The sequence below is a fragment of the Ambystoma mexicanum genome, chromosome 1q (genome assembly GCF_040938575.1).
Source record: "Ambystoma mexicanum isolate Mex_15411 chromosome 1q, UKY_AmexF1_1, whole genome shotgun sequence".
Taxonomy (NCBI): Eukaryota; Metazoa; Chordata; class Amphibia; order Caudata; family Ambystomatidae; genus Ambystoma; species Ambystoma mexicanum.
In genome coordinates, this window is record NC_090922.1 from 1109171698 (window position 1) to 1109195240 (window position 23543).

General features: G+C 46.0%; 1 protein-coding gene across 4 annotated transcripts in view; it reads left to right on the plus strand.

The window, feature by feature from the left end:
• CCDC18 (coiled-coil domain containing 18) overlaps positions 1-23543 on the plus strand; it is a 2185916-nt gene that overhangs the window by 864915 nt on the left and 1297458 nt on the right. For all 4 annotated transcript variants that reach the window (XM_069641832.1, XM_069641829.1, XM_069641831.1 and 1 more), the window contains exon 14: positions 15720-15851. In XM_069641832.1, coding sequence (XP_069497933.1) covers positions 15720-15851 — 132 coding nt within the window. The remainder of the gene's footprint in view (positions 1-15719; positions 15852-23543) is intronic.

Consider the following 23543-nt stretch of genomic DNA (forward strand, 5'->3'; position numbering starts at 1 on the left):
CGTGGTCGAATCGCCTGTGCCAAGCACCCCGGCGGCCGGAGAGCCACATTTCACCACTACCGCGAATAAAAGGGTAGTACCTTTTAACCGGGAAACTCTGCGGCTGGTTTCTTCCCTGGCAGTGCAACGACCTCCAGCTTTCCTCCACATCGAGATCTTCTCTTCCCCTGGACGAAGCACCGACTTGCACCCGCTGCCAGAAACAACTGCCCCCACTGGAGCTTTCTCACCATTTCAGGTACTGTGTCCCGCCTGGTCTCCCTTGCAACAGACTGTTCAAGGTGTCCCGTAAATCCTTGACTCTCTATCCTGGGGTGACCTCGGACCTGTCAACTAACTTTTCCGAATTGATCTAACTCCTTTTGGAACTATCTGCAAAGACTTTTAAAGTGTACTTCAACTGTGTGATCTTGGGCACATTCCGCCTTGCTCTCTCCAAGAGTGGGCCTGGCCTATGAACTTTTTGCCCTACAGTAGACCCTGCCTTTCTTGACTTGCTGTGGTTCTTTAAAAGTGTTGGTATCGTGTGTTTTCCTATTTCTGCCTTTTCTCTCCTTTTTGAAATCATTATTGGAGTGCCATCTATTGTTACGCGCTCACCTCTGTTTTGCTAAATAAGTGGTGTCTTAACCTAGACTTGTCAAATAATTAATTGGGGAGGTGTATTTATTTCCAGTGACTGTGTTTGAACTTGCTTGACATATTAGTGCCAGTGTATTTTTACATGTGTGTTTTTAAATAAATAATTATATACTTTTATACCAAAGCTCTGGTCAGTGTTTGCTTGTGCTACTGTATTTTTGTACCTAATGTGTATACTCTATATACTGCCTAACTCGTCTTGAGAGAAGTCTGACTGCTCAGCCACAGCTACTAGGTAAATCTGGGTGGTACAGACTGCTACCAATTGGGTTTACTGCTAACACCTGTAGTCTTAAACTTTTTGCAGTGGTCCCTAAGGGAACTGCACAGGTTTCTGCCTAACAAACTCCACTTGCATGTACTACCTCAACAAACCGGGGAGCACCAGGTCTCCCCCTCTGTGCAGGCAGGCCATCATTATATGGAAGTGGGCCATCGCACAGAGTATATGGATCTCAGCAGTCACCTGCCTGGGGAATCAAACTTAGAAGCAGACAGATTCATCAGGCTGAGTTCAGGCAATTACAAGTGCCAGTTGAACAAAAATGTCCTTCTGTGCATTTTCAACAGATGGGCACAGTCACATAGACCTGTTCACAACAGATCTCAACCGATGTGTCCACAGTTTGCATGCTGAGGGGCCGGTGCTTTTTGGGGGATGCATTGCACATCCAGTGGGACGGAATGTGGGCTTATGCATTCCCTCCAACCCCCCTGCTTCACAGGGTCATTTTCAAAATTGGCAAGTCTCGTCAACTCCAACTGATCCTAATGGTGCTGCAGTGGCAGGCCAGGCCCTGGTTCTCAGACCTCCTGCAGATGCCAGATCAGCCTCTGGTTACTCTCCTCCCAGGGACAGACAAACTCCTGGTTTAGCAGGGGGGAGATCAGTGGTTCACCCCTCCCCAGAGAGGTTAGCCCTAGCAGCCTGGTCCCTGACCAGAAAACTCTACAACACCTCAACCTGTCTCTGGACAATCTAGAAATCATACAAGGAGCCAGAAGTCATGCTACGTCATGCAGGCAATACAAGAGCAAATGGACCAGATTCTGCTTCCGGGCCAGAGAGGCAGGAATGGATCCCCTAAAATGCACTCTAGACCAGGTGTTATCATTCACAGCACATCTAGCTAGGTAAGGGGTCCAGGTAGACACCTGCCATACATACCTCACAGCCATAGGTACCTACAGGAACTCGGCCAGGAACTCTTTCTCTACTTGCAAACCAGTGGTCAAAAGACATCTGGTGATGTTAACAAGGCTGTACCCGGCTGTCAGGCGCCTGCACCCAATCTGGCACATTAACGTAGTCCTCAGCGCCCTTGCGCATAAAACATTTGAGCCCATGATGGCTTTAGACCTCTGATTCGTTCCAATCAAGACAGCGCTCCTGGTGGACCTCCCCTCGGCAAGCAGAATCAGCGTAATTCAGGCTCGAATGGCTACAGAGCCATACACTACATTCCATTGAGACAAGGTGGTGCACAGCACTCATCCTTCCTTTCTCCCAAAGATGGTCTTATCATTCCACCTCAACGAGGTGATCATATTTCTTCCCTAATCCCACAAAAGAGGTGGAGAAAGTGCTTCAGTGTCTGGACATCAGGACAGCATTGAAATTCTACCTGGATAGGATTTCCGGAAGTCAGGCGCCCTGTTTGTCGCCTTTGGCGGATCGAAAGGAGGCAGACAAGCGTCCAAGCTTCAATAGCCAGATGGATGGTCTTGGCTAGTCACGAAGCATATAAGGTGCAGCATAAAGAGATTCCAAGGAACATTCATGCTCACACAGTCAGGGCCAAAGCAACAGTGGTCGCTTTCCATAGACCTGTACCATAGCAAGCAATTAGCAGGGTAGCCACATGGGCCACCCCATCAGCCTTCTACAAACATTACTGCCTGGATGCCAGCGCACTGGCTGACGCGGCCTTCGGCCAGGCGGTTCAGTCAAATCTGTTCATCTAAACTTGACTACAGCACTCCTCCCCAGGACTTCAATCATTGGTAATCGCCCATACAGGATGGAGGAAAGGGGACCGGACGTAGGAGTAATTACAATTTACTCACCAGAGTGACTAACCTATTCCTAGTCCATAGTCCCCTTTACTCCATTGTTGCCACCATCCTTCCCCCCAAAGAATAGCGGCGTCCATAGGTGGTTTAATACATCTGATGCGCCAAAGGGAACTGAGGTGTGGCGCTGGTGGGCGGGGTCAAGGGATCGCATGGTCCTTGAAGTATGCCCATGCAGTCAACTTAATTCAAAGGGAAATGCACTTTTTTTTCTGGTGAAAAAGGTTCTGTTACCTTATGCCCATACAGGATGTAGGAAAGGGGACTATGCACTAAGAGTACGTTAGTTACTCCGGCAAGTAACTTGTAATTATACCACTACTGCACAATGACCATTCTTGATCTTTCTCCTACCCCTGTTCCAGTGCTTTGCCTTGTCCGCCCCCACCCCTCATTGTCTGCCCTCCACCTCCTTGGTCCCACCTGCTCAAGATGCTACTCGTCTTAGTTATGGAACCCTACCGATTTGTCCGATCTTTTGCAGACACATCCTTAGTCTGTCATATCCCTTCTGAGTGCTGTCCTCCACATGTGCTGCCTTCCCAGCGCTTCACATGCTGCCCTGATCTGGTGTTACTGAATCCATCACTCTATCTTTCTTGTTTGTAATATTGTTTTGAAGAAAGAAAGAAGGCTGGTGATGGTGTTGCACTAAATTGTAATCTTTGTGTAATGTGTTCCCAATGTAATGAGCTGCGGATCTCTTTCAATGAATGTCTTTAAAATAAATGCGTCAGCGTAATCTTGAAAAACAATCTTAATGTTTCATGGGAAGGTCAGATTTCTGATCAAGTTCTGTATTTTAAGATCTGTAAATTATCTATTAAAAAAACTCAGTGTATGTTTATTACTATAGTGGTATGTCTTCTGATATCTGTATTTGTGAACCTACTTGTAGCAGAGCTTTCCTTGGTACTTTTGGGGTTTGGAATAAGGCTGGCGCATCTGTAGAAAGTTCATAAAACATCAGATCTGTCTTTTTACTGGCAGAGCAAACCCGGCTGTACTTTCCCAGCTTTGCTTCTTTCAGGACACAATGCTGGCCGGTCTGACACTGGCATGGTTTCAACAGCTGCCTCCCTCCCCCCACCCCCAATACAACGCAAGCTAGCATGAACTCGCCCCCAGCAATCCCCACACATCTTTCCCAGAAGACCTCCTCAATCGGAGCATTAGCACATCACCAATCGGGCATGCCACCACTCTTTTCTCCTGGGCCCATGCCAGAATTTTGTCATTTTATTTTGTTGCTGCTGGCATTTTATATACTGGTGTATACAACATTATTTGGCAGCGAGCATGGGATAATTCATGTTGTATTCAATGATGCACGTAGTGATAACTCTCGGACAGTATCTTCAATAAAATGTTGTTTATTGATTAGTAAGTATGTATTTTGCAGTAGCCACTGGTCATCCATCCCTTTCCTTGTCAGGTCTCTATCTCGACTGTTTCCATGGAACACTCATCCAGCCAGCCGATGGAAGTTCCATGAAGTCGTGAGCCTGCATGCTCAAGCAGGGAAGTGAAGGATAGAACACATTCCTCGTCTTTTGTTGGACCACTGAAGTTTGCTGTAACCAATAAACAGCCTTACATTGAACATACTGTCTGAGAGACCTCACTGCATGCATCATTGAATACAACATAATTTAATAAAGAAACGTTTCAGATGGTGATGGCAAAGGGTTTGTTTGCCATCTTTAAGCCAGCACACTAGTATCGGGGTTTTCAGAGGAATAATAGCTTGAGCAAAGTGCAGGGGCAGACGTGGGCATTCATCTTTTGCAGCAACTAAGAAGTGGAGGACAACAAAAGGTTTCTTTGGCTCGGCTTGTGCTCGGTTCTAAAAAAAGAAATTGAGAATATACAGGTCCTGCGGTGTGCCAGACAAGTTGTGAGAAACTTTTGACATCTTTGAGGCAAATAACAGCAGACTTTTGGACAATTTCAATTTTACACAATGGTTAGTTTACCCCCTTTCCCAACAAGTTTAATCAAATCTTCTGTAGGGGCTACAGAAATGAGTGATACTAGATTCAATAGAGAGGATCAGGTCGGTCAGAGTTACTTCTCTCACTTTCTTTTCGTATCTAGGGAGAATGGAGGCATATCCGTGATCTTTCCAATTTCAAAATTGTTTTGCCCAAGTAGAAATTTAAGATTGTCACCCTGGATCAGATCTTTTCTGCTCTGATGGAAGGCGATTGGCTATGTGCTTAATTTGACCCAGGAGATGTTTACCGTGGTAATAGAGTCCTTAATATCACATTTGCATCTCTAAATAATTCATATTTACCCGTATTTGGGTGATCGCATTTCCAGGCTGCAACTGCTTCGCAGGTCAAGGATTTCATTGATTATGACCCTAAAGTGGCTTATGCACTGGACCGCACTGTAAACCAACAGAAATCTGCATTGCCCCCCCCCACCCCCCATGCCGACAATTCAGTACATTTGCTTAATTTATGGCTGCCAAGTAGGTAAAGTCTTCCCTCCTTTGGAGATGATTCAGGATGTATGCTGTATGCATGACATTTCTGAACAGAAACTCTTTATCAGCATTCAAATAGCAGACTATTGGGTTTGATGGCCTCTTATAGCCTTGTGGTTCCTCATGGCAGACTGCATATGGTGAACTTGATTCCATCTAGCCTGTCATTGGTCTCAGGACACTCTGCTTCAACTAGAACCGATCCCAATTTCCACAGAGATGCATTTGATTTGTTGTGGTGGATGAATGAGAGAAACCATTCTGGAGAGAACTCAGTCTCCCATTAACTCTTACAAAGACCCGTTCTACAGACTCCTCACTGATGGGCTAGGGTGTCATTTTGGATCACTGGGTGAAAGACTGATTCAGAGGCATCCCTGCTCCACATCAGCTATCTGAAGCTGAAGATGATTTTTCTGATAATGAAAGCCTTTCAGTCCATATCTCAAGGCAGCGGCTCTTAATACACACAAACAGAACATCATGTTTTGCATGATCAAGCATGGTGGGTAACAAAATCCTGGCCTGGGGCGAAAGTTAAGTGGCAAGTTTTGCCACCTCTGACAACATGAACATTTCTTAAAATAGCAACAATTGTTTACTCTTTAAAGCCTCAATAAATCATGAGATTCTTTTTTTGTTTTTTTTTTAAAGATGCTTCTATTGCTTGCAAGATCCTCTGTACCGGCTTTACAATAGTCACTGAATTTTCTTATTTTGAATCTGGTGGTAATAAGTTTCACCATCCCTGCTATTATCAAAATGCACAGCATTCGTGGAGCCAGATACTCTACTATCCTTTGAGAATTAGGAAGTAAACCTGCATGATCTATGCCATGCAGTCTAATTGCAGTTAATAAAGAAAGAGAAATTACCAGTAGCAAGTTTTGGAAAAGCCAATAGGTTGGCTTTTACACACTAAAGTGTTTCATCTGCCTCACATGAAAATATTTGATCTACGGTTGTGTAAGACTTTGCGCTGAAAAGTAGGTAGCACGCTTGTACTTGGTTTATCCAGTGAAGTGTCTCTATTTTCTCTTGGCTTATCAGCATTTAGCTTGTTTCTTATTGCTTAATGATAATACAATTTGGTTAAGTGAAAAAAGATGGATCATAGTGTTTTGACTTAGATCACATGACTTGGCAAAGTTGGAAAGCCGACAACACACCCACTAGATCACATTTGAGATTGATATGGAAAGTAGATCTGGTGGTAGACCAGCCTGAGTTAATGTCCAAGTTGTTGGGAGCATTGTTATTTTTTTGTTGCCCTTATCGCCAACATGTGCCATGTTTTTAATGGCACCTCCATTTTTGAGAATAAAGTTAACAAAGGAGACCATTTCTAGACAAATGGTGAAGCCATGAGGCAATGATTTTCTGAAGAGGACACAGCGATGGTCGGTCAATGCAGGGGCTGTTGGATAATGACCCATGAACATTAACTGCCTCTGCAGCAGGCATATTACGTTATCTTGTTGGCATTGCAACCTGCAACCTAAAGTTGTTAGTGTTCCAAAGATTGTGCCTTAAATCACTGCACAATCTTATGTATGTTGAGACCTTTTTTGTATACAAAAATGTCTGTGAGCCCCTCTACCGAGGACAAACACAGCCAAATAACCTGTTCTATGGGAAGAAGGGTCTACAACCATGTTTTAGCTCACTGCACCTTTCGCTGAGAAGAAATATACATTTGCATATCAGTCTGGTCGCAACCACTTAGGCAGTCCAATACCGAAATGCTAGGCAATTCTCCTGTAAACAAGAGTACCAACAGCAACCCCAGACGCTCATTTCTGCCTGGTGTTGCTGGACCCCCTTGCTCATTGTGCTTAGAGAGGCACAGCTTCACCTCACTGATGAGGCCCCAATAGGCGAAACGTGTCTGGGGTTGCAGTTGGGTCTTGTTCAGAGGACAGTCATCTTAAAATATCCTGCGGGAAAAAAAAGCTTTGTGGATGGAATTAATGTCTTTCCGGTTGCTTGCAACTTCATATTACACATCTTTTGATTTATTCAGTTTTTCTTTTGCCCTTATTTCCCAGAGTAAGCATACCATGTGCACTAATATCAGAGTTATGTGCAGCATTTAAAATCGGTAAATGTTTGGCTTGTGCAGTAAATAATTAGCCCGTGTGCAAGAGGAAACAATGTGGACAGCACAGGAGTGGTGGTTTGTTGGTCAAAGGAGTAGTAGATGTTGATGAGAAACTCCCCAAACCAAGGTCCGAGACTTCAGCAGAACTCCTCAGCAACACAAGTGGCCCGCGCAGCAGCTCAACACATTAAGAATTGTAACTGGTAAGTACTAGTAACCTGTCAAATTTTCAAACTGGCAACAGAAAATGTCTAGCTTAGAAATAGTGATTTTCCAGCCTTACATTTTAGTCTTATTGAGGATGAGTGTGCAGTGATGTGTTGATTGTATTGGCAGAGATTGCCTGTAGCAGTTTGGCATGTTTTATCCGAGTATCTTCAAATATGTACTCTTGCATTTGATACAATCCTAACCATTGAGTTAATGATTCCATACACACTACCAGTCCAGCATTTTCAGGCTCTCCCATCAATGTTTGTTTATTAACATTCTCTTTTGCTTGTGCTTCACATAAGATGTATTTGCAAGATAATCCATGAGCTGCTCCAAGAAGACGGGAGGACTGCAACAGATAGTTGATTCTGTTATAAGATCACAGGCTCAAGGTGAGCAGTGTGGGCTTCTGCTGTGCCTGCCATGTTCTGGGCTCAAAGCAGTTGAAACCATGGTCAGTCACTGGACCTTTCAAAAACCCCTCTGACTGACTGGGTGTCTGGAGATGTTGTGCGTGCAAGGAAGCATTCAAGATTATATACCGAGTGAGGCCACCAGGGGGTGCGCACATGCACACTGCTTAACCGCGAACCTCCGGACCTAAAAAGCCGACTGAGCCCCTGCATGGACCTTCCATCCCCACCCGACCGGGTAGCAGAGTGCCAGGAGTTGGGGGCGACCTCGGGCCACTTGCCGGCCAAAGAACTGTGAAAAACGAACACTTGAAAGCAGAGAAATACATTCCCTCAATATCAGCGGGAAAGCGAAAGTGACTCGGCTGACAGAACCACAGAGACAGCCTCTGACGCGCCGTGCACACCGGCAGAGGCACGGAGGTGAGGAGGCCCTTGTATAGTAGGCCAGAATCCCAGGAGGGACTGGCTTGACCCCCACCCCTCCAGCAACAGGCCTGCGCTTCATGGAGCAAAGGAGAAGAAGGGGGAAACAAACGCACCGCGGGTGCAGAGAGCCTGGTGGGGGCTTGAACTGTAGTGTGCCCTCCCACAATAGAGGGCCAACGCAAGGGGACAGAGTGGCAAGGAGTCATAAAAGAGAAGGAATAGTACCCCTGCAGGGTACAAGAGGCGTGCATCCTCCGGCCAGTGTGCCCCCCCCCCAGTGAAAGAGGACAGAGCTTGGGAGAGAGCCTAAAGGTGGGAACCTGGGGTGTGTGCCCACCCAGGTAAGGACCCCACTAACTTCCAGGGTCCCACCCTAGAACGCCCAGGCAAGGGTTTGGGACGTGCGAGGGCGCAGTGGAGGTGGAGCTACCCCCCCCAATAGGAAACAAGAAGCACACCTCCAACTGCCAGCTCTCCTCCCACTCGCAAGGAACAGGCCCTAGGTGTGGGCCCTCAGATGGGCACCTGGGGCGTGTGCCCGCCTCGGGGACACCCCCCCCCCCTTCTAACAGTAAAGCCCTTAGAAGAGGAAAGAAGTCTGGGGATGAGCAAGACACACCTTAGGAAGAGACTTAGGGCCAAGCCCGGTAAGGGGGCCTCCCTGATGCCAGAAAACCGAAGGAGGAAGAGTCACCCTGAGGGAAGGAGGGGGGGAGTTGAGCCCACCCCACGGTGCACAAGTGCCTGGACACCTCTGATTACCGGACACAGAACAACCCCAGAAGGCAGAGACTAGGTGTTGGCCTAGGGATAGGCCCGGAAGAGGAGAGAGAGAGCGGTGATGACCCACAGTGAGAGGTGGTGAAGGAAAGCCCTAGACGCACCAAAAGGACAGGAAAACAGTCTGGGGGGGACCAACCCAAAGAAGCCACAGGGCCGAGGAGGCCCGTGCCACAGACCCACGACGGACTTGTGGAGGTTCAAAGAGAGGAACCTCGGAGGAACAAGTGGGGCACAGATCACGCCGGTGCCCACAAGCAGAGTCAAAGGCGGCCCCCAGCAAAACCTTTAGGGGCGACCTCAGAACCAAGTGCAGGACACCCCCCACCCCCAACCCAGGGACTGGAGGGCTAAATTGGGAACTTTTGAATTCCAGAGGCCGGAAACTGAGTCCATTATTGTAGACGTCAACATGGCGGAAAAGGGAGATGACACTGTGTCCACCAAGAAGGACATTGCCTCAATCTGAGGACATAAGGGGGATGAGGGCCGACATAGGAGGAAAGGTGTATAGAATACATTTCAGAATTGACAGGATGGATGAAAGGCTCCAGGCAGTTGAGAACAACCAGTCCTACCTCGAAACACTGGAAACTCAAATAGACATGAGGCTGGGCGATTTATTTATGGGGGGAATCCCGATTATTTTTTTTTTTGGGATCCCGGAGAAGGAGGGAGGATCAGACCGTAACCTAAGGAAGATAATCCATGAGGCTTAAGGTCCTGTTTGGAGACGAGAACATTGATGAGCCCAAAACTGACAGGTTGCACAGAGCGGAGCGGCAGGGAGAGGGCTACGATCGGTCCTTGCGCGCTTTCACAACTACCTGAACAGACAAAACATTCTGGATAAATCAAAGGGTCAGGGCTCGGGGGCCCTGGGCAGTGTGAAAATTGCAATCTATCAGGACCTGTCTTCGCTTACACTGGCCAAGAGGTGTCTATGTTCCCCCCTCACTAAATGGCTTAACGAGAAGGGGGTGAGATACCGATGGGTCTTCCCCTTCTCTGTATTTTGAAGTCAATGGCTATAACTACAAACTGGTGACAGAGGACGACATTCAGAGAGTTACGACCAAACTGATAGGTGGGAGCGCACCAATTATGGAAGGAGAGGAGAAAAGCCCAGAAGAATGGATATGGCACATAAAGGGGCCGAACAGGCACAAAATTCCAGACTCAAGGAAGTTCATGAAACTCAACCGCCACCCTTGTCTGTCTCCCTCCCGGCTGGACCTACCTGTGCTAGTGAGTGGAAGGACCAGCGGATTGGGTAACGGAGGTGACACAACTGGAGGGGGACAGGGGGACAGTTTAGAATAGTTTGGAAAAGTTTGTATATCGAAAAAGAGGAGGTAGGAAGGGGTCTCAATGAAAAGACGTTTGTTAAGCAGTTACAGGGTCCGGGAAGACCCTTGGTGATTTAATCTTGTCTGCGGTCATGACCCAGTTGGGGGTTGGATGCCACCGAGGGTTTGGGGGTGAGTTGAGGGGAATTGTTTTACATGATGTTCAAAATGCTCAGTTTGAGGATGGTGTGTATGTAACAGGGGCTCTGGTAACAAGGGTACGATAATGGATCTGTCTCGGGGGAGGCTATGCCTGGACTAGGTGAAATGGTAATCGGCTCCCTCAACGATTGGATGTGTATTCAGGAGACCCACTGGCCGCAGGGTAGAGAGCCCTGGCTGCAATCCCAGGAGGTGGGTGAAGTGATGGTGGCCTCTGATGTGAAAAAAAGGTGAGGAGTCGCGATCCTGATCTCGTCCCAAATGGGCTTTCCGGTGGAATCTGTGCTAACCAACACGAATGGGAGGTATGTGTTTGTCAAAGGATAGCTGAATGGTTCCAAACTTACAATGGGTTCTGTGTACGCTCCAAGCGGGGGTCAGGGACAAATTGATTGAATATACTCGAGGGAAATTGGTGGTCAGGGGGTGGGGGTTTAACATGGTATTAGACCCAATAAGGGACCGCAAGAGAATGGGTAAACAGCCGACGACAAAGATGAAGGTGGGTGAATCGGGGCGATTTAAACGAGTGAATGAAGTCTTAGGCTTGTGCAATTCCCTAACACCCCCACTGGAGGCTGATGGGCCGTATACCTTCTTCTAGGCGGTACATGACTCCTTCTCACGTATAGTCCTGATACTGGTTGACTCAATCCTGAAGGTGCAAGTCGTGGGATCCCAGATCACCCCAATACTATGGTCAGATCACTATATGGTGAGAGTAATAATGGAGGGGTGGAGGACAGCAAGCCTTAGTGGGTTAGGGGGTGGGGGAGGTCTAATGATTGTCTACTAAACGACAAGGAAGTGCAGCAGGAGCTGCTGGAGGGAATGAAAGAATACTTCCTCTTTAATGACCCTGGGGAGTTGGGGATCCAATCAGTCTGATAGATTTTCAAGGCTACCACGCGTGGCGTCTTGATAAGGATAGGATCGAAAAAGAAAAAGGAGGGGGGAGAAGGAGGACGTGCTCTGTCTGAAAATGGCACACACACAGTCGGGGAGTCCCCAGGGGAAATAAGGCCATCATAACAGGAAACTGAAAACAAACTCCTGTTTCTGAAACAGAAGTACCATGAGAAAGGGGACAGGGCGGATATGATTGTAACATGGAGACTGAGGGAGGAGAGGGAAAACTATTGGAGTAATAAAAACCGAGGAGGGAGAATCAGTCTATGACTCTAGAAGTATTGGCAACGAATTTGCAAAATACTATAGCGCCCTATATACCTCGGTGTGCAGGGGGGATGATGCAAAACATTCCTGAGGGGTCTGCCCCTTCCGGGACTCCCAGAACAAATGGTGCAGAAACTTGAGCGCCCCATAACTGTAGAGGTCTTACTGGACATCAGGGGGATGAAATCAGGGTCATCTCCAGGGGAAGATGGCTTCTCAATGGTTTTACAAACTATTTAGGTCCCTGCTGGCACCACACCTGGTGAGAGTATTTAATGCATGCCTGCAAGGGGAGGCCCTGCCACCCACAATGTTGCTCGCAACGATAGTCACAATACCCCTCCAGGTGCTCGTCCTACCGACCTTTCTCTCTACTAAACATGGATGCAAAAATCCTTGCAAATGTCTTGGCAACAAGACTGGAAGGGGGACTACTATTGTTAGTACATGGAGGCCAGGTGGGCTTTATAAAAAAGGGGCAGGGCTCGGACAACATCCGAAAAACTGTGACCCTGATCCACGGTGCCCAAATGAAGGGCCTAGGCGACTGTTTGGTGTCGCTGGACGCAGAGAAGGCCTTCAACAGGGTCGAATGGCCCTTCATGATGAAGGTTCTAACCAAAATGGGTCTAAGGACAAACTGCTTGCAATGGATGACAGACCTATTCAATAAACCCAGGGCCAGGGTACGGGTTAACGGGGGTCTCACCAAGACTTTTGTGCTAACAAGAGGTACAAGACAGGGCTTCCCCCCTCTCTCCATTACTTTATGTCCTAGGGATGGAGCCATTGGCAATTGCGATTCGGGCAAATGGACAAATTAAGGGTATAGTAGGGGGTGAGATAGAGTACAAACTCTAACTCTTTGCAGAAAACATATTGGCCTACCTCACTAATATACAGCACTCCCACCCGGCACTAATGACTCAGATCTCGGAGTATGGCCGCCTCTCTGGGCTCAAGATTAATGTAGGGAAATCCTGCATATTGCCTGTACTCAAGCAGAGCCCCCTCCTCCACTTGAGAAGGAGATACCAGGGTATAAGGGTGGATGAAAAAAGTATAAAGTACCTGGGCATTCAGGTGACCAGGGATCTAAACAAGATGGTTGCAGCTAATTATGACCCCCTCAGGGCTCAACTGAAAACGGACATAGAGATGGGACCCCCTCATACTGATCAGGTATGGTAGAATGACCTCAATAAAGATAGACATGCTCCCCCGATTGCTGTATCTGTTTGCAGCAATCCCGAGGCAGCTCCCGAAGAAGTTATTTCTTGAAATTACTGGGGAAATCCAAAGATTTATATGGAAAAATAAGACACTGAGGGTTAAAACGGCCATTCTGACCCTTCCAAGGGACAAGGGTGGTTTTGGGTTCCCAAATATTTGTTTGTATTATAGGGCTTCCAACTCAGGGTGATGCTCGAACATATGAGGGACGACCTGAGGACCAACTGGTCCTATCTGGAAGACCTTGTAGCACACCCGTTGAAGATGCAAGACCACATATGGTCCCCAATTAGATCCATTCCGGTCAGCTTACACCTCATTTGACAATAGCAAGATGGGAAGTCTTTTGCAGAAACATTCCCCGTATGTCTATCGACATCGGGAAGAAAGCACAACAGGTTATGCTCCTGTCTATGTTTTGTCTATTGGACACCAGAGAGGATGTGCAAACAAGGCCTAAGTACTCTGAAGATTGTTGGGGCTGCAAACGTACAACCTGTTAATTGGAGCATATGCTATGGAACTGTTTCAAGGTGAAGAACTTTTGGAGTGAAATTACAGGTACCATAAATGCAGTTCTTTGTGTGAACAGGAAATAAGATTTTATGACACTGATTTTGCGTGATGATACAGATTTGTAGGACCTGTCTTATTCGCAGACAACCTGGCACTTTAAGGGTTCTATGGTGGCTAAAAAAATTATTATGCGAAATTGGAAGTCTACCATCTTACCAACTAAGTCTGGGTTGCTTCAGAAGATGAACCCCTTTTCAAATATTGAGAGTTTCCCTTCAGAGAAAGGGCAAAGTGTTTGAGGATGCATGGAGCAGATTTCTCGAGGTGGACTTGGAGTGATTCATGGCTGGCGTTTTAGCACAAAGTTCTACAGTGTTTACTTACGTGTTTTATTAACTTTTGACTCTTTACCCCATTTCCCTTTTATCGTCTGATTGTTATGTAATCTTGTATGTGCTGTTGTTATGTTAAAACCAAACATGTTAAAACAATATAAATATATATCTGATCAGGCATAAGCAGAAGGTTTTGTTTTGTGAAATTTTGCCTATCCAGATCAGAAGAACCTGTGATGCTTAATAAGGAACATCCATCCATGGCAAAGGGATAAACTAGACACTATTTTGACTGGCTGATAAGGCTGTGTTTTGCTAAAAAGTAGCTAAAAGGCATTTTTGTTTGTTGGTTGGAATCATCAGGCCAAAAGCTAGAAACAACTTTGAGAACTTTTTGGTTGGGGTTCAGGAAACCAGCCACCACTGTTCTGTCCCAGTGGGAGACTAATCCTAATGTACGCGAAACCTTAAATTGGCTTTCTTTCTATTTATAGCGGTAGGGCAGATGTGAGAATAGCATAGGATTTTGAGAGAGGGCAGTGTTTATTTGTAAGACGTCCTGAGGAGCACCTGTGTGTTAATTTATAGAGTAGGAAACCCATTCTTATTTTAAAAATTAAAATAAAACATCTTATTAAAACACGTCCTGGTCTAGAGCGTACTTATCAGCTATTTTCAGGTAAGCTTTATTATGCCATCTTCCTTCCCTGGGTCTCTTTATCCCCCTCTCTTCCAGCATTTGCCCCTCTTGTGGGTTGGGGCTCTGGGTTAGCTCTCTACAGGGAAGCTACTGCATGCTCGCCAAGGCTTGGACTACCTTGGTACCTTGTCCCAGGTAGTTTGGTGTCAGTGTATGCAGGGATGGTTTGGAAACATACTTGCTTCCTTCCAAAGGCCTTCTCCTTTTCTTCCCTTCCCCTTACTTTTATAGTGCTTCTGGGGAATTGCAACTTGTTTTGGCCCTTCAGTATGGCTGGGTGTGCTGTGCTTTAGCTTCCAGGTTTTTGATTGGTTTCCTGCTCATATTTCCCTTGAGGTCTCGCTTTATGTTGGTTAGTGAGGAGATTTCCCTCGCCTGTGACTTCAGTGTTTACTTTGCTTCCTGTACAGCCATCTACAGATTTCCGAATACACACTATGGTTATATGCAGCTTTTGGCTGCAGACCTGCCCAACTGCTAGGACCGTGATCACCCAAACTCTTCAGTTTGTAAGTTTATTAACTTTTTTGTTTTTCTTGTTTCACGTCAACAAACGTTGCCTGTTAGCCTGGGCAGTGGGGAACGGTGTCATTTCACTGCCCACCAAATGTTCATTTCTGTCAGCCTTGTACTATTAGTTGCTTGGATTCAGCTAATAAGAGTGTATTTAACAAGACGACTTTGGATTTCAGTTAGGAATGTATGTCAACTTGCATGTCCTACTCATTGATCTTTTATTAGCCGCACAAGGTAAGAGTTTTCCTGAACATGTTAGTTTACTGTGTAGTCATATATGTCAAATGTTTGTAAAATAGACGTTTAAAAACAGACATAGCACCTTCTGCAGTGATTTCAAAACTCCTTGCTGTGGATTAAACAATCTGCATTTTACGGCATTTAGAAATCAATTTGAAATGTTGCAGTTGACAAGTTACTTTCTTATTAATGATATATTGTAATCCTTACACTCTGCAGGGTATTGGCATTCTACATATTTGAGATGCTCAAGTAAAAAATCACGCACACCATGTAAAGTAGGTGCTTGTTCTTCAATTTAAAATGTGAATAGAGCGGTTTATGAGAATCTTTCCTCTAATTTGCAGATACGTGATGAGCAAATACGCAACCTCGACAGCCGTGTAAATCGCGAATACAAGGAAGCAATTTTGGCTTTTGAAAATACCCAATCGAGTAACTTGCAGGAACTTAAAAAAAAGGAAGAAGAAATTGAGCAGGTGATAACTTTCTAATATGATACTTTCTGTGCAAGTTCCATTCATAAATATTTTTCCAACCTCCAGACTGAGACTCTGTGGAGCAGAATTGGTGGATGATGTACTCAATTGAACTCTGCCGTTAGAGCTGAATGCCTGAATGCTCGACAGTAAACATTTATTGCAATTTTATCTATTGTTGCATGCACACAAAAATGACTAACATCTTTTCACTGTCCCAAAGTATTTTTGCAACAAAATCTTGATTTCTGACCCCGTGCGGAATGGCAGGCAGTGGGTGTGAGGAATCTTATGACGTTTGCGGTCGTAAATCACCATTCTCGCCCAACTCCCACAAGAGAGCACCATATATGTTCTCAGTGTTGTGCAGATGCAACGCTAAGGGACGTGCTGGACCTGAATGGTATTTTTTTGGCTATACACAATTTCTCCGTTCCCTTACTATGTGCAAATTCAATGTTCTTTTGTACCTTCATTTTTTGTTTTGATATTAGGAGTACCTCAGCACTACCTACAAGCCAAAACTATTGCATTGGAATGCAGCTGGGATGGAGCCGTCATGTGATGAAGGTCACTCTGTACGTGTTGTTTGTTTCCCGCCCATTGACCTATCATGGCCATGCTAATTCCTATGACCATATCTGCCCAGTATTTTATCTGCCCCATCTGCGACCAAAACACACCCTCCTGTGATCACTTTGAGCTATCTTTAGCAAACAGTAACAAAATCAATCTTTGGCCTGTCAGATTTATGTCTAAGCTGTCTGCTGAGAGTTAATGACTTAATTGCAGCTTTATAGTACAGTACTGGTGTAATTAAATGTCTTCATCAAATGTCCCTCCAGCCCCTTGATTTGTATCTGTGCCTTGCACTGAAGTCTTGATAAAAAGCAGCATTGATAAAGCCAACGGTTTTATCTGACTTTCACAGACTACTCGCTACTGATATAGGTAGTGTATGAGAGCTGTGAAGTGGTATGATTTAAATATACTGTTGTATAAGACAGATTCCTCACCTTAAAATATGCTGATACAGGCATGTTTTCTGGGTACAAGAACATGTTCTGATTTGTGATTGCGCATGAGCAGCCTTAAACCGGCTGTGCCAGTTGCACACCAATACTGAATTGTACTGAGTGAATGTATTCTTTAACTCTAACCCTTTATTAGTGGGCATCACTTTGTTTCTCACTAAATAAGTTGTATCCAATGAAATATCCAAATGTTGTGTTTATGCATGACCTTCTATACATGAATTTCTTTGGTAACTATTGGTTCAAACATTTTGTGGACAATGGGATAGAGACACAATATTGGTTTTCAAAAGAGAATTATTAATGTGAATGGATTGTGTCCTCCAACGTATTCCTCATCTTTGATATTCTCGTCCAGCTTCGGCTACTTCGGAAAAAGCATTCTCAGCAGAGGGCGCCATGCGTCAATGGCATCGAGTCAAAGTCCCTCGAAGGCCTCTGTCGAGGGTGATGTTATCTTGTGTACAAGTAGCACGCGTGGCGCCCGTTGGCCTCAGTTCCGTTTTTCTGCAGAATGTGTTGCTTCAGCGTGCCTCGTTACTATATCCTTATACGTAGTTCGTTCTTCGATGAGAAAATCAGAGGATGTCTTCATCATCAACCCCGACTACCCCTCTCTCGGGTTTCAAGAAGCGCAAGGAGTGCAGTTAAAAAAAAACAGAGGCCCGCATTGATTGTGCCTGTGGTGTTTGGGAGACGGCCACGACACGGAGGCATGCTCGAAGTGTCAGGCGATGACGGGTAAAGCCCTGCGAGAGAGGAAGGGGAAATTATAGGTACGTCGTAAAAACCAAAACCGACCGATCCTCGACTGTCTAGTCTGGAGTTTATTTTCCTCGATGCAAAAGTGAGAAAAGAGGTTGCGATTCCGAAGTGGCTCCCGCCACTCATCATCTTCGACGAAACGATCGAAGAAGCGACATCACTGGTTGTCTTCTTCATCGTCATCAGACGAATCCACCAGGAAATGTAGGTGTCCCACCAAGCATTCTTCTTTTGCAGAGTGGGAGGCATTTCGCCTAAAATGCTTGAAGTGTTTGAGAAGGCCAAGCTTGCCGAGATCATTCCTGTTCTGACACTCATGCGCCCTCAAGCCTGGGTGATCAAAGAAAAACCCATCGAGAGCCTTCAAAGTCTTCGATGAAAAAGAGTCACTCGACTCGTGACGAGTGCTCGAGCTCTTTGACGCCAACCAAGGCTCCTCTTACTCCGAAGGGGAAATCTTCAAAGGTGATTGTGAGGCCTCGATGCCATGGGCACCATTTACATTCACGCCCACGTCAACACCAAAACCATCTGCTCCGAAGATTTCCAAGGTTTCAGCTCAGCCCTCTGAGCTTGTTGCAGCAAAAGAAAAAGCTGCTAAGCCAAAGCCTTCCACAAAACTGCCACCACCTGAAAATACTTTCACTCCTTTACCAGGGAGGAGTATTTTAAATCCTTGTCTTCAATATTTGAAGAAGGGGAAATCTGAGGAAGAGGAGGTTCCTTTTAGTCTGGAGTTTGGTACTCCTAATGTGCCAGAGTGTTTAATCTCTGAAGAAAGTAGAATGAAAGACCTTATTGACACACTGCACACTGCACAATGCCAGTGGTGTGGATACATCCCCAGGGACTGAGTTTGGAAAACCAGAGCTAGGCGAATACCTAATGTCAAAAGTGGTAGAGTATTTAGACTGGGCCAAACCACCAGCTCAGTTTATTCAGGATGATCTTACAGACATTCTAGACCAAGGTCCACCTACAGACCCAGTTTTACCCTTCCATGTGGCCTTACAAAATGGGGTGGCCAAGAATTGTGAGTCCCCGGATTCTATCCTTGCTGTGGATAAATCCCCAACTAGAAAATACTGCCCTTCCATTATCGACCCCAGCTATCTGTCCAAACACCCCACGCTTAAGAGTCTGGCTGTCCAGGCAGCCACAGCAACATCTAACAAGGCAGCATACCCTACAATCCCTCCGTATATGGACGACAAGCGTGTCGATGGATGGGCATGCAAGGTATTCTCAGCTGGCAGTATGGCCTTAAAGTCAGCCAACTCCACTTGTGCCTTAGCCATGTTTTCGTACACTCTGTGGGAGTGCATCGCCATGGCGGCGGACCACATACCAGAAGGGAGGAAAGGGAGGGTTTCCTAGCTATCGTTAGAGATGGAAAGGAAACCATGCAAGAATCCCTTCAGTCTGAATTGGACACTGCAGATAGCGTCAGCAGGTCCATGGCTACTGGCACGGTTATGCGCAGGTTTGTGTGGTTGCGGAATTCGGGTTTTGCACCAGATGTACAGTCCCATCTTCTGAACATGCCACTTGACGGGTATCACCTTTTTGGCAACAAGGCTGACGAGAGCCTTGAGAGGTTGCAGACCTCCAAGGCGGTTGCCAAATCTTTAGGGGCCGCTGTTAGGCAACCTCTCTTTGAGGATTCCAGATCCACTCCTTGTGCAGGAAATATTAACCCTGCTAGAGAAAGGTGCTATAGAACCAGTGCCTGTAGCGGAGAGGAACAAGGGTTGGTATACCCCATATTTTTTTATTCCCAAAACAGGACTGGGGACTGAGACCCATCTTGGACTTGAGATACTTGAACAAGTTCCTCAGGAAGGACAAGTTCAAGATGGTCACACTTTCTCAGATCCTTCAGGCCCTCCAGTTACAGGATTGGTTTGGGTCATTGGACCTTCAGGGTGCTTATTTTCATGTGCCAATCCATCTCAAGCACAGAAAATACCTGAGGTACGCCGTTGGCTGCTTGCACTATCAGTTTCGAGTCCTGCCATTCGGGTTGACCTCCACCCGAGGGTCTTCACCAAACTGATGGCGGTGGTGGCAGCACATCTCAGGAGAGGACTCATGTCTACCCCTACCTGGACGATCGGCTGATCAAAGCATGTTCTCCCAAACAAACCTTGGATCATCTCAAAGTCACCTGCCACTCCCTTCACAGATTGGGCTTCTTCCTCAATTTCAAGAAGTCACAGATGACACCTTCCCAGCAACTCCAATATATCGGAGTTGTATTAGACACATCCTTGGGAAAGAACTTGCCACGCATGGCGAGGGCTCAAGCCATTCTACAGATGGTTTCCAAATTTCAAAGTGCCCAAAATCTTCCGGCCTACATTTCCTGAGGTTGCTTGGCCTCATTGGATCCTGCATTTTTCTGGTGCCAGAAGCCTGCCTGAGAATGAGATCCCTTCAATGGGCTCTGAGAACTCAATGGTCTCAATTCTCAGGAAGGATGACAGACATTTTAGGCAACCATGGCTGGAGATTACAGTAGTGACGGACGCTTCACTCACGGGGTGGGGAGCCCACGCCAACGTTGTGACAGTCAGAGGTCACTGGTCTCCATCGGAGTCCAAACTACATATCAACCTTTTGGAGCAGAGGGCAATCTGACTAGCACTGAAGGCCTTCCTGCCCTCTGTACAAGGAAAGAATGTCCTGATAATGACGGACAACACAGTTGCATTACCTCAACAAATGAGGAGGTGTAGGGTCATTACCACTGTGCAGACAGGCAATGCAGCTATGGTACTTATCGGCAGTTCACCTAGCCGGGGAGGAAAACGCCCCAGGCAGGGTGTAGTGTCCCACGAGTGGGAACTAGCTCAGGAAGTCCTTCAAGAGATCTTCGCCCTTTGGGGAAACCCTCAAGTGGATCCGTTTGTGACCGGTGTCAAACGGAAGTGCGAGCTATTCTGCTGAAGGGAATTTCCTCTGAGAGGCACTCTAGGAGACGTGTTCGTGGTGGCTTGGGACTTTCCACTACTATATCCGTTCTTTTCGATCTCTGTCATTCCTCTAGTAATCAGAGGTTGAGACGGTTCGGAAGCCACATGATCCTAATTGCCCCGGATTGGGCCAGGAGAACGTGGTACCCAGACCTTCTAGACATGTCCATTTGTCTTCCAATTAGTCTTCTGCAGGGAGGGACAGGTTCTCCATCCAGAGGTCAACACCTTCAGCCTTCAGGCTTGGTTTCTGAAAGGCTGAGATACAAAGATTGAGACCTCCCGGATGACGTCATGGAGGTGTTGCTTTTGGCAAGAAGGCCAGCAACAAAGTCTCTGTAACGTTGCCGCTGGAATAAGTTTTGCGACTGGTGCAGGAAAAAGAAAAAGAATGTTGATCCTTTTCTATGTCCAATTCCAGAGGTGTTATCTTTCCTCTTATCATTGGCACATAAAGGTCTCAACGTTGGGACCATTAAAGATTACCTGGCAGCACTTTCCATCTGCAAGCGCTCTTCAGAAGAATGCTCCTATTTTAAAATTCCCTTGGTGATTCAATTCTTAAAAGGGCTCACAAATGTGTTCCCACCTTCTTCTTTTCAAGTCCCAGTTTGGGACCTTAATTTGGTTCTAAAGTTTTTTAATGTGTGCCCCATTCGAACCCTTGCACACATGCCTATTGAGGGTGTTAACCTTTAAAACCATTGTATAGGTCGCATTAACATCTGCACGTATGGTGAGCGAGTTTCAGGCACTTTCTTCCAGCTAACCCTGCTCTGTCTGCATTCCACCCCCCCACCCTCCTGCTGCATCCTGGTAAAGAGCAGGAAAGGCTCCATAGTTTGGACCCTAACAGAGCTGTAAGCTTTTATATTTATAGGTTCTCCAGGCTCAGAGTGGATGACCAACTCTTTATTGGGTATACTGGAAGAAAATTGGGCCAAGCTGTTTCAAAACAGACCTTATCAAGGTGGATTATACTTGGCATCTCGGAATGTTACAAGGCAAGGACCCTCCAGAAGGCTTGAGGGCTCATTCCACTAGAGGTATAGCCTCTTCGGCAGCCCTCCATTAAATCAATTTGTGATGCAGCAGCTTGGTCTTCACTGCATACATTTACAAAGTATTACTGTCTAGATGCTTCCCACTCTCAGGATGTTGCCTTTGGTAAGGCAGTACTACTCCCGCCTCCAAATTCTGCAATACTGCTTTGGGAGTCTATCAAAGATGAGGAATACGTTGGAGGACACAATCCATTCGAAGAACAAGTTACTTACCAACTGGTAACGTTCTTTCGATTGGATGTTCCTCCAACATATTCCTCATTGTTCTCCCCTCCTACCCCTCTGTAGAATTTCCTATGCTTTCACAACTTCTCGCACGGCTGCCTACTGTCTGCCTACACTGACAACAACAACAGGAGGGAAAAAACAGAACTGAGGCTAACTGGCGCTGCACGTGTTACTTGTATACCTGATGACGTCATCCTCGACGGAGGACTTTGAGGGAAATCGACTTGATGCCATCGACGCATGGCGCCCTCTGCCGAAATTTTTTTTCCCAAAGCAGCCGAAGCTGGATGAGAATATCAAAGATGAGGAATACGTTGGAGGAACATCCAATTGAAAGAATGTTACCAGTTGGTAAGTAACTTGTTCTTTGTAACCAAGGTTAGTTTTTGTGTTAGCTGGGACATTTTCACAGTGGCAGCTTTCAAAACCACGTCCTTTTTTACTTCATAGTTTAATGCAGTTGTGTTTTCTATATGATGTGCACTCCATTCTTAGTTTGTCTAAGCCTACGCACACTTTTCTCCGACTGCTTTTTGAGTAACTTGTTATATCCTTGCATTTCCCATAAACATTCCCAAAATATTTACAGCACCGCCTTTCTTCAGTTTTCCTTGTGTTAGAGAGTGTAGAGGGTGGCTGGAGGGTTAGAGTGGCTAAGGGCTAATCACAATATATCACCATAACTGCTGTTTTGTAGCCAGAGGCAAATCAAAACGCTTTCTTCAAGTATGTTTGAGCTCACTTATAACATTGCAGTTTTAGCGCAAATGCTTAACTCTCCTGACTTGTCTGGGAGCAGGAACCACAGAGCTCTCAACTTTCCCATGACCATATGATATGATGGTTTATTTATATAGCACCTATACACAATGTGTTTCAAAGCGCTTTGAGAGAAGGCCACCAAGTCCTTTTTTTGCTTGCAATTTAGGGACTGGTGGTTTTCATAAATTTCAAATGGAAAGAAAATTACAAGTCTCAGGAACCATGGCCACTTGAAACTTAAGAACGCTCGAATCACAGTTTTTAAACGTAGCACAATAATGAGATAAATGAGTGGGGTATGATGTTCCAAACGTTTTAAGTTTAGACAATGAGGTGTCACTTTAAGCACTGTCTCTAAGCCTTAAATATTGTCATGGTGTAAGGGAAGCTAGGAGATGGGTATTGCTTGGATTTATTCCCACCCATCTCATCCACTACCTCCCCATCTAAAACGCTCCTTGCCAGGATCTCTTTGAGCTAGATCTCTGTTTTTAAGGGGAAGCCAATGTTTTTTTTTCCCCTTTATTTGTATTGAACATTTTTCCATAATACAAAGGAAAGATGAGCACACAGGCTGCGATAACCACAAAAAGAAAAACCTCTACACTTTCATCCCTCCCCGCCTCCACACTCTCCCTCCCCGCGCTCATGAACAACCAAGCCCGTTAGGGAGAATTCTCTCTTTAGGCTGAATTTCCTAACCTAGTGAGTCCCCCAGCAGCTTTGCTGGATTTCTGGAGTTTGTTTTTTTCTCCTGCCAAGAGTGAGACTCTTTTTCTCCCACTCTTGGACATGATTTATGGTGTTCCTTTGACTGTTAATGTGTTTTATGGGCTATTAGGTCCTTTACTCCATAGGGTCTCA